Source organism: Rhineura floridana, chromosome 5 (assembly GCF_030035675.1).
Source record: "Rhineura floridana isolate rRhiFlo1 chromosome 5, rRhiFlo1.hap2, whole genome shotgun sequence".
NCBI lineage: Eukaryota > Metazoa > Chordata > Lepidosauria > Squamata > Rhineuridae > Rhineura > Rhineura floridana.
The window spans coordinates 170,226,992-170,239,818 of NC_084484.1; the positions used below are offsets into that span (position 1 = coordinate 170,226,992).

At 40.8% G+C, this 12,827-nt stretch overlaps 1 protein-coding gene across 12 annotated transcripts in view; it reads right to left on the reverse strand.

The window, feature by feature from the left end:
* The window catches only part of FAT3 (FAT atypical cadherin 3), a 697,764-nt gene that overhangs the window by 74,704 nt on the left and 610,233 nt on the right, over nt 1-12,827 (reverse strand). For all 12 annotated transcript variants that reach the window (XM_061628858.1, XM_061628860.1, XM_061628859.1 and 9 more), the window contains 2 exons: nt 11,633-12,022; nt 3,028-3,242 (listed from right to left, as the gene is read on the reverse strand). In XM_061628858.1, the coding sequence (XP_061484842.1) occupies nt 3,028-3,242; nt 11,633-12,022 (605 nt within the window). The remainder of the gene's footprint in view (nt 1-3,027; nt 3,243-11,632; nt 12,023-12,827) is intronic.

Sequence of the window (12,827 nt, forward strand, 5' to 3'; positions counted from 1 at the left end):
ATAATTTTAACAACTATAGACCAGTAGCAAATGTTCCATTTCTGGGCAAGGTTCTAGAGCGTGTGGTCGCTCACCAACTCCAGGCTCTCTTGGATGAAACTGATTATCTGGACCCATTTCAATCGGGCTTTCGGCCGGGGTTTGGTACAGAAACGGCCTTGGTCGCCCTGTATGATGACCTCTGTCGGGAGAAAGACAGAGGGAGTGTAACTCTGTTGGTTCTCCTTGATCTCTCGGCGGCTTTTGATACCATCGACCATGGTATCCTTCTGGGGCGACTCGCGGACTTAGGAATTGGAGGCACTGCTTGGCAGTGGCTGCGCTCCTATCTTGCGAATCACCTCCAGAAGGTGATGCTTGGGGAGCATTATTCGAGTCCCTGGGTACTCCAATATGGGGTCCCGCAGGGTTCAGTTCTGTCCCCCATGCTCTTTAATATCTATATGAAGCCGCTGGGTGAGGTCATCAGGAGTTTTGGAGTGCGTTTTCAGCAATATGCTGATGATACGCAACTCTACTTCTCCTTTTCATCTTCCTCAGGTGAGGCTGTCAATGTACTGAACCGCTGCCTGGCCGCGATAATGGACTGGATGAGAGCTAATAAACTGAAACTCAATCCTGACAAGACTGAGATGCTGTTGGTGGGGGGGGCACTCTGCCCAGGTGGTTGATGTCAGACCTGCTCTGGATGGGGTTACACTCCCCCTAAAGGAGCAGGTCCGTAGTTTGGGGGTCTTATTAGATCCGCTCCTGTCACTTGAGGTTCAGGTAGCCTCGGTGGCACGGAATGCGTTCTACCAGCTTCGGCTGGTAGCCCAACTACGACCCTATCTGGACAGGGAGAACCTCGCCTCAGTTATTCACGCTCTGGTAACCTCTAGATTGGATTACTGTAATGCACTCTATGTAGGGTTACCTTTGAAGACGATTCGGAAACTTCAGCTAGTCCAGAATGCTGCGGCCAGAGTCCTTACTGGGACGAAGAAATTCGACCATATAACACCTATTCTGGCCCAACTGCACTGGCTACCTATATGTTTCCGGGCCAGATTCAAAGTGTTGGTTCTTACCTATAAAGCCCTTAACGGCATTGGACCGCAATATCTGATGGAACGCCTCTCTCGCTATGTACCTACCCTTTCACTGCGCTCGACATCTAAGGCCCTTCTCCGGGTCCCAACTCATAGGGAGGCCCGGAGAACAACAATTAGATCTAGGGCCTTTTCAGTGGCGGCCCCCGAATTATGGAATGCCCTCCCAGATGAGATACGCCTGGCGCCTTCTTTGTTATCTTTTCGGCGCCAGGTAAAAACCTACCTCTTCGCCCAGGCATTTTAAGTTTAAATTTAATTTTATTTTAAATTTAACTGTAATTGTATTTTTATTTTAATTTGTATTCTAATTTTGTTTTTATATATGTTTTATTGTATGCTGTAATCCACACTTGTTCGTTTTTAAATGTGGTTTTATCTTGCTGTACACCGCCCTGAGAGCTCGTTGCTATAGGGCGGTTTAAAAGCGTAATTAAATAAATAAATAAATAAAAATTCCTTAGTACCTGCTTCTACTACTACTAATGCTCAATAAGAACAGAGTGTGTTAGGTTCCTGACTGTTGCAGAGGCAGCCAGGAGTACAGGCTTCACGTAAGCAGCAGAGAGGGAAATGGCATGTCAGACATTGCAGGAGGCCTAAAAACAGGACTTGGAACGCAGGCACACGAAGAGACTGAAGAATGGTAGGAGAGCTGCTTGCTTTCCAAGAGGTAGCTAACACTTAACTTGTAAAGCTCTGATTACTGATGCTACACATGTCTATTTAAAAGTAAACCCATTGATTTCAATGAGGTTTACTCCCAGGTAGGGATGGAAGGATCTGTCTTTTTCAATTCTCTCAGTTTCTCATTTTTCCAATCTGAAATTCATTTCTCATTTTTTGCAGCAGTTTGTCTTTTTTTAAAATCCTTGTGAAAACTCTTCAGCATTTTAGTGCAAATTTATCCTAATAAACATTTTTTTTGTATGCAGCTTGTAACATATACATTTTTGGAAGCAATTTCTCCTAATATGATGCATTTTTTAAACATTGCTTGGTAGGAAAACTGCATCACAAAATTCAGATCAGTGTGAATGTTGAAGGATGGCTGAGTTTTGGTTCTCGTATAGTCCAGAAAGTGTGAATTTGATACGATTCAGCTTTAAATGCTAATTTCTCTCCCATCCCTACTCCCAGATGAGTAGGCATAGAATTGCAGCTTGAATCAGATACCTGAGCTGTTTTTAAGATTTTTTTTTTAAAGCAATTTATTTGTGATCATTGATTTTAGCTGCAATATTCATATTTCTTAATGCTAGTGTTTAAAACCCTGATGTTCCAGCAGAAGGCAGGACACGAATGTCTGGAATAACTTATCAGTAAGTAAGTGCTGTTCCATTAGAAGGCACTGAACATGAGGTTCTTATTTTGTGCCAGTGATCTAGAAGGTGGCAGGCAGACATGACTGGAGGCTGAAATCAGTTTGGAAAATTGATTTGAAATACATCAGCAAAAGACCAGTGAATGCACCCCCTGGACTCAGGAGGAAGTAAGAAGGCAGAGAAGTGGGGGCTACCTAAGGTTGGTGGGGCAGTGATCCATTTGCCCTACTGTGCAAGCCTCCACTGTTACATAGGTTTGTCCAGACAATGATTCAGGCCGGACCTGGAAGTATTTATAACCAGACTGGGAGAAGTAGTGTGCTGCCTGAGTGGGTGGAGTTATGTCATGCAGGGTAATACAAGAGTTTCAGGCATCTCCCTCTTGCCAAACGGAGCACCAGGAAATGTAACGGAAGGCTCCAAATTCTTGTCCGGTTTACTCCTGACAGTGCTGTACAAGAAATGCAATTCCTTCCAGAGACTTAATAGCACCTCTAAAGATATTGAAATTTCTTGTCAATAACTTAAATAAATAAACAAACAAACATGTAAACCTAGCCAAGGATTCAGTCACGCTGGCATATCAATATGGGGAAAGTTTCACGACTCACCATTATCAATGAATCGCCTACTGAAGCATCCTCACTGATGACGGCACTGTAGACCTCTTGGCTAAATCTTGGCGCATTATCATTAACGTCTGTCACATTTATATTCACTGTTGTCACAGCGCTTAGCGCGGGGCTCCCCCCATCTTTGGCTTCAATGACTAGGAAGAAATCCTTACACGTTTCATAGTCCAGAGGTTCAGTTACAGATATGGACCCTTGGAGACGGAAGACAGAATTTTAGTACAGTACAATCCTAAGGACACAAATTCAAAACAAATTCTGAATACTAATGTTCCCAATTTCAGCAAATGCCAAAGAGGCCAGACTACATGATACACCTTTCCCTACTTTGTAGGAAGTGAAGTTGGTAAAAATGGTAGAAGGCAGAGATCCTCTTAATGCTGGATAAGAACATATGAAGAACCCTCCTGGAACAGGCCAAAGGGTCATCTGCTTGAGCATCTTATTCTCACAGTGGCCAACCAGATGATGATGATGATTTATTTATTATTAGTTACTGAAGTATTTATAGGCCATACTTTTCATAGGATACATCAAGGTGAATTACAACATACAAAAACATACCAAATTTAAAGACAATAAACATATAATTAAAAACAATAAAAGCATCAGTAATAGTGTATTGGTTGATGATGGTTTATTAAATTTATATCCTGCCCTTTCTCCCAGGACAGCCCAAGCAATAAACCAATTAAAACATTTGTTGTTGTTATGTGCCTCCAAGTCAGCTACAACTTATTGCGACCATATGAATCAGTGACCTCCAAGAGCATCTGTCGTGATCTGTTCAGATCTTGTAAGTTCAGGTCTGTGGCTTCCTTTATGGAATCAATCCATCTCTTGTTTGGTCTTCCTCTTTTTCTACTCCCTTCTGTTTTTCCCAGGATTATCTTTTCTAATAAATCATTTCTTCTCATTATGTGTCCAAAGTATGATAAACACCCAATTATTTGTCTTTTTCGCAATCCATAGTATACACAAAGCTCTCCTCCAACACCACATTTCAAATGAGTTGATTTTTCTCTTATCCACTTTTTTCACTGTCCAACTTTGACATCTATACATAGAGGTTGGAAATACCATGGTCTGAATGATCCAGACTTTAGTGTTCAGTGATACATCTTTGCATTTGAGGACTTTTTCTAGTTCTCTCACAGCTGCCCTCCCCAGTCCTAACCTTCTTCTGATTTCTTGACTATTGTCTCCATTTTGGTTAATGACTGTGCCAAGGTATGGAAAGATCTCCACTTAAAAGGTTGTTGGAAGAGGAAGGTCTTTGGTAGGCCAAAAAGACAACAAGGTGGCACTGCCTGTCCAAAGGGTAGGTGCCACAACGCTAAAAGCCTGATTCCCATATTGTGCACAATGGACCTTACCCATGCCTATGGGAAGCCCGCAAGTAAGACTGGAGTCCTGATGTAAGGATGAGTTAGATGTATGGTTCATATAGAAATAAAATTCCTGATCTTAATAGTACAGTAATGTAAGAACCAGAATCACAGCAAATGTCACAGAGAAAAAAAAAGCTACCCTCACCCTTCTCCTTGGGACATTGTTGATCAACAGCACAAAGCTGGCCGTTTATTGACTGAGTTAATCTCAACTGTGGATAAGCAGTGGACTACTGTTGACAAAAGCCCAGCCATGCCTGTGTGTAGATTGAGGGGACTGGACACATTCCATCCAACCGTAGAAATAAGTACTTTGAAAGCGGACAGACATACCAGTACAAAGCATCCATTTGTCATAGGTCTACGGATAAGGAGATTTTCTTTTAAAAGCCTTCATCAGCCATTTTACATAATTATAACACAGTCTGGAATCTTCAGCTCATGCCACCGAGCCATTGATAAGAGAGCTGTCACACATTAATGCATAATAAATGCCTTCCCCCCCCTTCCCCTCTGGTGATTAAATGTCACCACTGCTTTTTTATTGATTTACCTTCTTGCCTTCATTGTAAAATACAGCTTTAACCATTATTTTTCATACCCATTCCAGGGGTGTTGCTATGCTAATACCATTCAGCTCTCCTAAATAATGAACCTTAAGGTGTACTTGAGTAGTATTTATAAATATATATAAAACATCCTTCTGAGTATGAAATGAGTTTTCATGAACAGAGGAAAGGAAGAGAAAATGTAAGAAAGGGAAGTATGGATGAAGATTAACACATCATTTTGGGGCAATCATTCTCAAAAGGAAAGGTGGACCCTCTAGGCATGTGAAAATAATTTGCTTGGGGAAGCATAAAGTCCTCATTACTTCCTCTCAATATGTCTTGATCAGATCAAGGCTCGATCAGCATTATACTCTAGTCTACACTTGGATTCCATTTACACTGTATGTATAAAGCATCATCACACCACTTTAAGCAGTTATGGCGTTCCCCAAGGAATCCTGGAAACGGTAGTTTGTTGAGGGTGTTGATAGTTGTTAGGAGACCCCTGTTCCTCTCACAGAGTGACGATTCCCAGAATTCCCCAGGAAGAGATAGCTAAACCACTCTGGGAACCATAGTTCTGTCAGGGGTCTCCTAACAATTATCTCCAAAAAATGAACAAAATGATACTGCTCAATGTACAGTGTGGATGTGGCCCAAGAGAGGGTACTTACCCATACCAACGAGATTCACAGCACATGGGATTTACTGCCAAAGGATGTGATTACAGTAGCCCACTATTTGTACTTTCCAAAAACAATGGGAGACATCTTTGTTTCAACAAGTTTTTCCAGCTGGATGAAAATGTCTCTGCCTTAGGTGTTTATTTTGTATTGTTTTAAATTGTATATTTAGGGGTTTTTTTGTACAGTATTAATTACCTAGGGAGGTGGTGGGCTCTCCAACACTGGAGGCATTCAAGAGGCAGCTGCACAGCCACCTGTCGGGGATGCTTTCAGCTGGATTCCTTCACTGAGCAGGGGATTGGACTCGATGGCCTTACAGGGCCCTTCCAATGCCACGATTCTCTGATTCTGTATTAATTTTATATCATAGTCTCTCTCTCTTTATATATAGTGTGTGTGTTTGTATACTTAAAATTTATATAAATGTTAATTATGTATATATGCCTATAACGTTTATGTATATAACATTTGAATATAAAATAAAATATTCACTGCTCCTCCTCTGGCTAATGGATGGGGCCAGTTTGGTCTTCCCCTTGCTATGATGGTCTTGCTGAGAAGCAGGGAGTATAACCTCCCTGTGGCTTTAAAAGGGGATTAGACAAATTCAGTGGTTATTGGCCATAATAGCAAAATGAAACCTCCATGTTAAGAGGCAGTCACAGAATCACAGAATAGTACAGTTGGAAGGGGCTTGTAAGGCCATCTAGTCCAACTCCCTGCTCAATGTAAGAATCCAAGTTAAAGCATACCTGACAGGTGGCTGTCCAACTCCAAACTGAGTGAATGGGTGGAAAAATGGCAAATGCAATTCAATATAAACAAGTGTAAAATTATGCATATTGGTGCAAAAAATCTTAATTTCACATATACGCTCATGGGGTCTGAACTGGCGGTGACCAACCAGGAGAGAGACCTCGGGGTTGTAGTGGACAGCACGATGAAAATGTCGACCCAGTGTGCGGCAGCTGTGAAAAAGGCAAATTCCATGCTAGCAATAATTAGGAAAGGTATTGAAAATAAAACAGCCGATATCATAATGCCGTTGTATAAATCTATGGTGTGGTCGCATTTGGAATACTGTGTACAGTTCTGGTCGCCTCATCTCAAAAAGGATATTATAGAGTTGGAAAAGGTTCAGAAGAGGGCAACCAGAATGATCAAGGGGATGGAGCGACTCCCTTACGAGGAAAGGTTGCAGCATTTGGGGCTTTTTAGTTTAGAGAAAAGGCGGGTCAGAGGAGACATGATAGAAGTGTATAAAATTATGCATGGCATTGAGAAAGTGGATAGAGAAAAGTTCTTCTCCCTCTCTCATAATACTAGAACTCGTGGACATTCAAAGAAGCTGAATGTTGGAAGATTCAGGACAGACAAAAGGAAGTACTTCTTTACTCAGCGCATAGTTAAACTATGGAATTTGCTCCCACAAGATGCAGTAATGGCCACCAGCTTGGATGGCTTTAAAAGAAGATTAGACCAATTCATGGAGGACAGGGCTATCAATGGCTACTAGCCATGATGGCTGTGCTCTGCCACCCTAGTCAGAGGCAGCATGCTTCTGAAAACCAGTTGCCGGAAGCCTCAGGAGGGGAGAGTGTTCTTGCACTCGGGTCCTGCTTGCGGGCTTCCCCCAGGCACCTGGTTGGCCACTGTGAGAGCAGGATGCTGGACTGGATGGGCCACTGGCCTGATCCAGCAGGCTCTTCTTATGTTCTTATGCCTCTTGAAGGCCTCCAGTGTTGGAGAGTCCACCACTGCCCTAGGTAAATGCTTCCATTGTCATACTGCTCTAACAGTCAGGAAGTTTTTCTTGATGTCCAGTTGAAATCTGGTTTCCTATAACGTGGGCCCATTATTCTGTGTCTTGCACTCTGGGACGATCGAGAAGAGATCCTGGCCCTCTGTATTCAATCTATCACTGAATATCAACTGGCATCAGGGGCAACAATGAAAAAGAGGGCTATCCTCACCATGCCCTGCTTGCAGCCATCCTAGAAGCATCTGGCTAGACAATGTGGAAAACAGGATGCTAGGTCCTTCCCAGAACTTGGAATGGCCACTGGATTGGGCTGATGGGAGTTGTAGTTCAAAAAAGTAACTTTTCTAAGCTCTGGTCCTTCCTATGTTATGTTCACTGTTCTCTCTACTCCTTCACTCTGTTTTTGAGCACAATTGAAAGTGCTGGCGCTTCTCATTCAAAGAGCTTACAACTTTGAATGAGGGAACATCTCCTCCCGTAAGCTCTTCCACAGAGGCCCTCCGATGGCTGCCTCCACTACCAGAAGTGAGGCAGGTGGCCATGAGTAGAGGCCCTTTTTAGGTGTGGCACCCTGCTTGTGGAACTCTCTTTCCAGGAAGGCTCACCTGGTGTCTGGCAAAGACCTTGCTATTATCCCAGGATTTTAACCTCTAATGTGTTATGAAACTTGTGCTCCGATTATATTCAGCACTGGCTATTACAAACTGTTTTACTGGGGGTTTTATGAGTTATTCCAAGTCAGCCTGAACATTTTGAAATGAAGGGCAGGATGGAAATGTTTGAAATAAAAACAATAATAAATAATTAACTGCACCAAACTAGGTTTTCTGGAACTGCCCCAGCACATTAAAATAGGTATCAAGCCAATGGCTATTTCTCTTTGGTAGCAGTGAAAGGAGGGCAAAGGAAGACATGCTATGATAGGGTGGATGAAAACTGACAAGAGGAGCTCTACTAGAAACAGAAATGGAGCACATGATTCTTTGGGAGCCAGAAGGAGACACGGAGAAATTTGTTTGCTTCACATTTAACTGAAATCCTGGAAAGCTGTTGCCAGTCCGTGTAGACAATACTGAGCTAAATGGACCAATGCTCTGATTCAGTTTAAGGCAACTTCCTATGTTCCTAATCTGCACTTTCCATAGATATATGCAGACTAAAAAATTTGCAGATATCTGTCAAAATTCACAATCCTCTGTGTTTTGTGACACAGTTCTTCAAAAAGCAGATACAAAAAACATACAAAACTGTGCACATTATACAAAAATATACCCTTAGGGAAAATTGCTTCCGCCTATTGAAGACCTTTCTTTTTCAAGAAGTCTTTTAAGTGGAGATTTTTAAAAACACAGTCTGTATCTGTATTGGTCTTTGAACTGCATTTATTTATTTTTTATTGTTAAATTTGTTTGGGATGTTTGATGGAAAGTGATTTATATTTGAAATAATAAATGAACAAACAAATGAATAAATAACATATATATTAGGCAAATGTGTATATAATGGGCAAAATTACGTACAAAAATGTCTATGCTAGCAGAAATGTACACACATTTTTATGACTTTAAAAATAATTACAATCTGATGCTGAAATGGGGCAAAATGAACTTAAGAATGTAAAAATGAGAGAAGTCAAAATGGACAGATTCATACATTCCAAGCCTGATATGAATCTGACCAATTGTGCCAATCTTAATGAGATGGGAAATGTAGGCAGGGGAGCTGGCTATAGCATGAAAAGACAAACCCTGAAAGTATTTCTGAATGCATTTTCCTAAGTACTATCTGCTGATTTCCATAAGGATTAGCAAGCCCAATTCATTCTTTCCTGTTCATCTGACAGAGTCCTAAACTAGGTAGGTATGATAAAATCACTGCCAGCTCACTGATGTCCCTGGATGATAAAAAAAAGAGCATCCAGATGGAATAATGAAAAGGCCTGAATAAGGAAATCTGAAACAGCTTTCTCAATATGGACTTAAAATTTAATGTACCTGAGTATTCTAGGCTGAAAATCACGACCATGAGTACAAACATAAGGGATAGCTCCATTTATGTATCCAAGGAGCATAAGACAAGCCTATAGCCTGCATACATCACCCAGAATCAGGTCTATAAGCTTCAGGTTTTCCAAATATATGGATAGAAGGATAATGTTATCATATAGATAAGAGTAGGGGTAAATTACAGCAAAAACGTGTGAGAAAAATAAATCATGCAAACTTTAATTAACAGATTTATAGCACAATCCAATGCATATCTACACAGAAATGTGTCCAGCTGAGCTCACTGAACTTACTGAACCTGAATTTGCATAACACATTCTGAGAGCAATGCTGTATTTTTCTTCAATATTTCTAATGTAAGGATTGGTTTGATACTGGAGGAAAGGCTTCTGTTAGGCAGCAAAGGGGTGGAACTTTGCCATAACCAGGGGCACAAGAAGAAGCCTTCCCTAGTGCTGCCACCAGAGATCCTCGAGAAGCCAGAAATTGTATGCGAGACCTTCCTTGTCCATGCAAAACATGTGATCCACTACAGAGTCACGTGGCCCCTTCTTGCTTGGCTGCTTCTGAGTCTTACTAGTCTTACTTAATAAAACTCCCATCCCATCCCCACATATTTCAATTTATCCATTGTGGTGTACCAAAAAGAATGTTGATGCTTCCTCAAGGATGCAAGGTTTTTGCAGTATCCACATGATGCTGTTGGCATAAAAATGCCAGCCTGTATTCCCACCCATCCCATTTAATCTGTCCACCCTTTCTGCAGAAATCCGTTAAGTTTTAAAAAAAATCTTGCTGCAAATGCAAGCATTATCTGAACAATTCTGTCTGAACTTAATCTGTTTGCATTGTTAGGCCCTGTTTGGAAGCATCCTCAGAGGGGAAGAGACATGGAGTTGTATTTAGCTAAATCCTCCTCAGAGGCCGAGAAGACCCACTGAAATTAATGAACCTAAGTTAGTCATGTCTATTAACTTCAATGGATCTACTCTGAGCAAGACTAGCATTGAATACTATCCATCCTTTCAAGTCATAAAATTTGGTTTGTGTGACTTTAGGCCAATCATTCTTCCTCAGCCTAACCTACCAGGCAGGATTGTTATGCTGATAAAACAGGAGGAAGTGGCAGCTTGTTCATGATCCTCAATTCTGTAAAGGAACGGTGGGATTAAAATATATTAGATTTGACCATGGCTCCACACTGGTTCTGTGCACGAGCTAGGGATGGACGGATCAGTTTACTGTATTTCCAGTCCATGTCAATTCTGCAAGGGGTCATTCATACATCCGATCCATGCTGTGACTGTTTAGTTAAAAAATCCCTGCCTAAATACTAATACCACAAAGTAGTATTTAAATCACATTTTATCTCAACGCACACTTTTCTAGACGTATTTTATTCTAAGATATGCTTTTTAAAATTGTACTTTGGTATGTTTTTCAACTGAGAACTGTATCACAACATTCAGAGAAGTGTGTAATCCAAAGGATAATTACATGGCAAGTGGTGTATTGGTCCAGGAGACGGAAATTAGGGTTAGTTCACTTAAAAATGCAGACCAAACAAAATTATCCTCTATCCTAACCTGTGCTAATAGGCCAGGAAGTCTGCATTTTAAATGTCAATACAACCACTGGTCAATACTGGTTTCACCCGTAATTAATTAATTATCATAATTAATATGATCACTTTACTTTATGGGCCTACTTTACAGGATTGCTGTAAAGAGAAGTGTACAAAAACATGCCAGTATGATCAACGCTTGGTATAAATTTATATACACATATATAAAGTCATTTACATTACTAGTCTTTTACTGTTCCTGCCGTGTCTATATTTTCTACACCTCATTTTACTTTCTTGAACCTTCAGGATATAAACTACAGAAAAAAGAAATAAATGCATTTATTTTATTGATTTATTACATTTGTATCCCACGTCTTCCCCCAAGAGCTCAAAAATGGTGCCCATGGTTCTTCCTCTACCCATTTTATCCTCAAAACAATCCTGTGAGGTAGGTTAGGCTGAGAGCCTGTGAGTGGCCCAAGATCACCCAGCAAGCTTCATGGCTGAGTGGGGACTTGAACCCTGGTCCCAGGTCCTAGTCCAACACAATGGCTCTCAACACAAGAAAATATTTTTTATATACTTTTCAATTTGCATTATATTTTTTTGTTCTTTACATACCTGTCTTTGAATTGATCCTGAATTTCCCTTTTTCATTCCCAGACCTGATACTGTATGTGATCTCTGCATTTGTACCAATGTCTTTGCTTGTGGCAAAAACAGAGAGTACTTCAGCACTGGGCGAGGCGTCCTCAGGTACTGAAACAAGGTAGTCCCTTCTCTCAAAGACAGGAGGGTTGTCGTTAATGTCCAGAACAGTAATTGTAACCATGGCAAATGACGACAAGGTCTGCACAATGCTCTGGTCAGAGGCTTTGACAGTGACATTATAAGAAGGCTGGAGTTCTCTGTCCAGAGGATGTTCCAAAATGATGATTCCTGAGGATCTGTCGACAGAGAAAAAGCCTTCCGAAGAGTCTGCTAGAGAATAGACAATTTTTCTATTCACACCTAAAAAGGAAAAAAGAGAGAGAAACAGAAGATCTCATTAAGACAGACAATATGATGCAGTGGACAATGTGGTAATTTTGGCCCTGGGAAAAATGGATCCCAGCAGGCAGGTATTTATTTTATATCCCGCCCTTCCTCCCAATAGGAGCCCAGGGCAACAAACGAAACACAAAAAACACAAAAAGCATCGTAAAAACAGACTTTAAAATACAATAAAACAAAACATCTTTAAAAACATATTAAAACATCTTTAAACACATCTTTTTAAAAAAGCTTAAAAAACATCATTAAAAACAATTTCAACACAGATGCAGATAACTTAATTTGAATTTATCAAGCCCTGAGCAACTTAGGTACCTTAGGGACCACCTGAACCCTTACAACCCTGCTCGGTCACTGAGATCATCTGTCAGAACAGCGTTGGTCATCCCCTGAGTTGGTGAGGCTCATCTGACAAGAAGAACTCAAGACTTTAGCACCATCAGCCCTGTCCTCTGGAATGCTCTGCCAATGGAGCTTTAGCTGGCACCTTCGGTTCTGATTTTCAAATGCCTGCTGGAAACTTCTCTATGTAATCAGACTTATGCAGGCAATTGAGAAAATGCATTTCCTCAAGAGTTAGTTAACTGATTTCTGATTTAAAATTTTTATGTGGATGTATTCTGTGTTTATATATGTTGTAAACCACTTTGTGTGTTTTTTTTAAAAAATGACTAGCGGTATATAAATATTTTTATAAATAAATAAATGTAAGCTGCTTTGTGAGGTCCACCCGAAGAGTGGTATATAAATGCCTTAAATAATA